Genomic DNA, 1,059 nt, shown 5'->3' with positions numbered 1-1,059 from the left:
ATTACATCATATTTTTGGAGAGCCGTGCAGCATGAGTTAGGCATAAGGGTTGAGTTGAGTACAATATTTCACCCCAGACATACGGGCAATCTGAGCGCACCATTAAGATCTTGGAGGATATGCTACGTGCCTGTGTTATGGATTTCGCGGGTCATGGGACCAGTTTCTACTGCTTGCAGAGTTCGCCTACAACAATATCTACCAATCGAGTATTCAGATGGCTCCTTGTGATGAATTATATGGGAGGAGGTGTTGTTCTCCAGTTACTTGGTTTGAGCTGGGTGAGGCTAGGTTGTTGGGCACTGATTTGGTTTGGGATGCCTTGCAGAAAGCCAAGATGATTCAAGATCGGCTTCGTACATCACAGTCTAGACAAAAGATTTATGCTGATCAGAAGGCTCATGATGTAGCATATATGGCGGGAGAGAGGGTTTTGCTTCGAGTTTCACCTATGAAGAGTGTGATGAGGTTCGGGAAGAAAGGAAAGTTGAGCACTAGGTATATTGTTCCTTTTGAGATCCTTGAGATAGTGAGCGAGGTTGCCTACAAACTTGCATTTCCACCTAGTTTATCGGTAGTTCACCCAGTGTTCTATATTTCCATGCTCCGAAAGTATTATGTTGATACATCACATGTATTAGATTTCATATCAATCCAACTAGATAAGGATTTGACTTATGATGAGGAGCCGATGGCTATCTTGGATAGACAGGTCCAAAAGTTTAGGTTAAAGAACATTGCATCAATGAAGGTTCAATGAAGGGTCGTCTGGTCAAGGAGGCGACCTAGGAGACCGAGCACGACATCTGGAGTCATTATCCTCACCTTTTAAGAGGGGGAGAATGTAATGACCCGACCAGTCGTTTTGTGTATTTGAGCCCCGTTATCCCTTTTTATGTATCACACATGTGTATTTGTGGTTTTATGTCTTGCAGGGGTGGTTAGTTTCGTTCTAGAAAGGTTTTGGGTTGATTTGGACCCTTTGGTTCTTGGTTTAAAAGCCTAAGTTAAAAATGTTGACCAAGGTTTGACTTTTTGTGAAAATGTCCTCGGAAAGGT

General features: G+C 42.9%; 1 protein-coding gene across 1 annotated transcript; it reads left to right on the top strand.

Moving 5' to 3' along the window:
- The first annotated feature begins 217 nt into the window (after window positions 1-217).
- LOC138892411 (uncharacterized) lies at window positions 218-760 on the top strand. Its single transcript, XM_070176123.1, has one exon. It carries the CDS (start codon window positions 218-220, stop codon window positions 758-760), a length of 543 nt encoding a protein of 180 aa, XP_070032224.1.
- Window positions 761-1,059: the final 299 nt, after the last annotated feature.

Source organism: Nicotiana tomentosiformis, chromosome 5, assembly GCF_000390325.3.
Source record: "Nicotiana tomentosiformis chromosome 5, ASM39032v3, whole genome shotgun sequence".
Classification (NCBI taxonomy): domain Eukaryota; kingdom Viridiplantae; phylum Streptophyta; class Magnoliopsida; order Solanales; family Solanaceae; genus Nicotiana; species Nicotiana tomentosiformis.
This window is presented reverse-complemented; position numbering and strand designations above follow the sequence as displayed.

Coding starts and splice junctions, on each gene's coding strand:
- LOC138892411 (XM_070176123.1), top strand. CDS start 218: ATGGCTCCTTGTGATGAATTATATGGGAGGAGGTGTTGTTCTCCAGTT.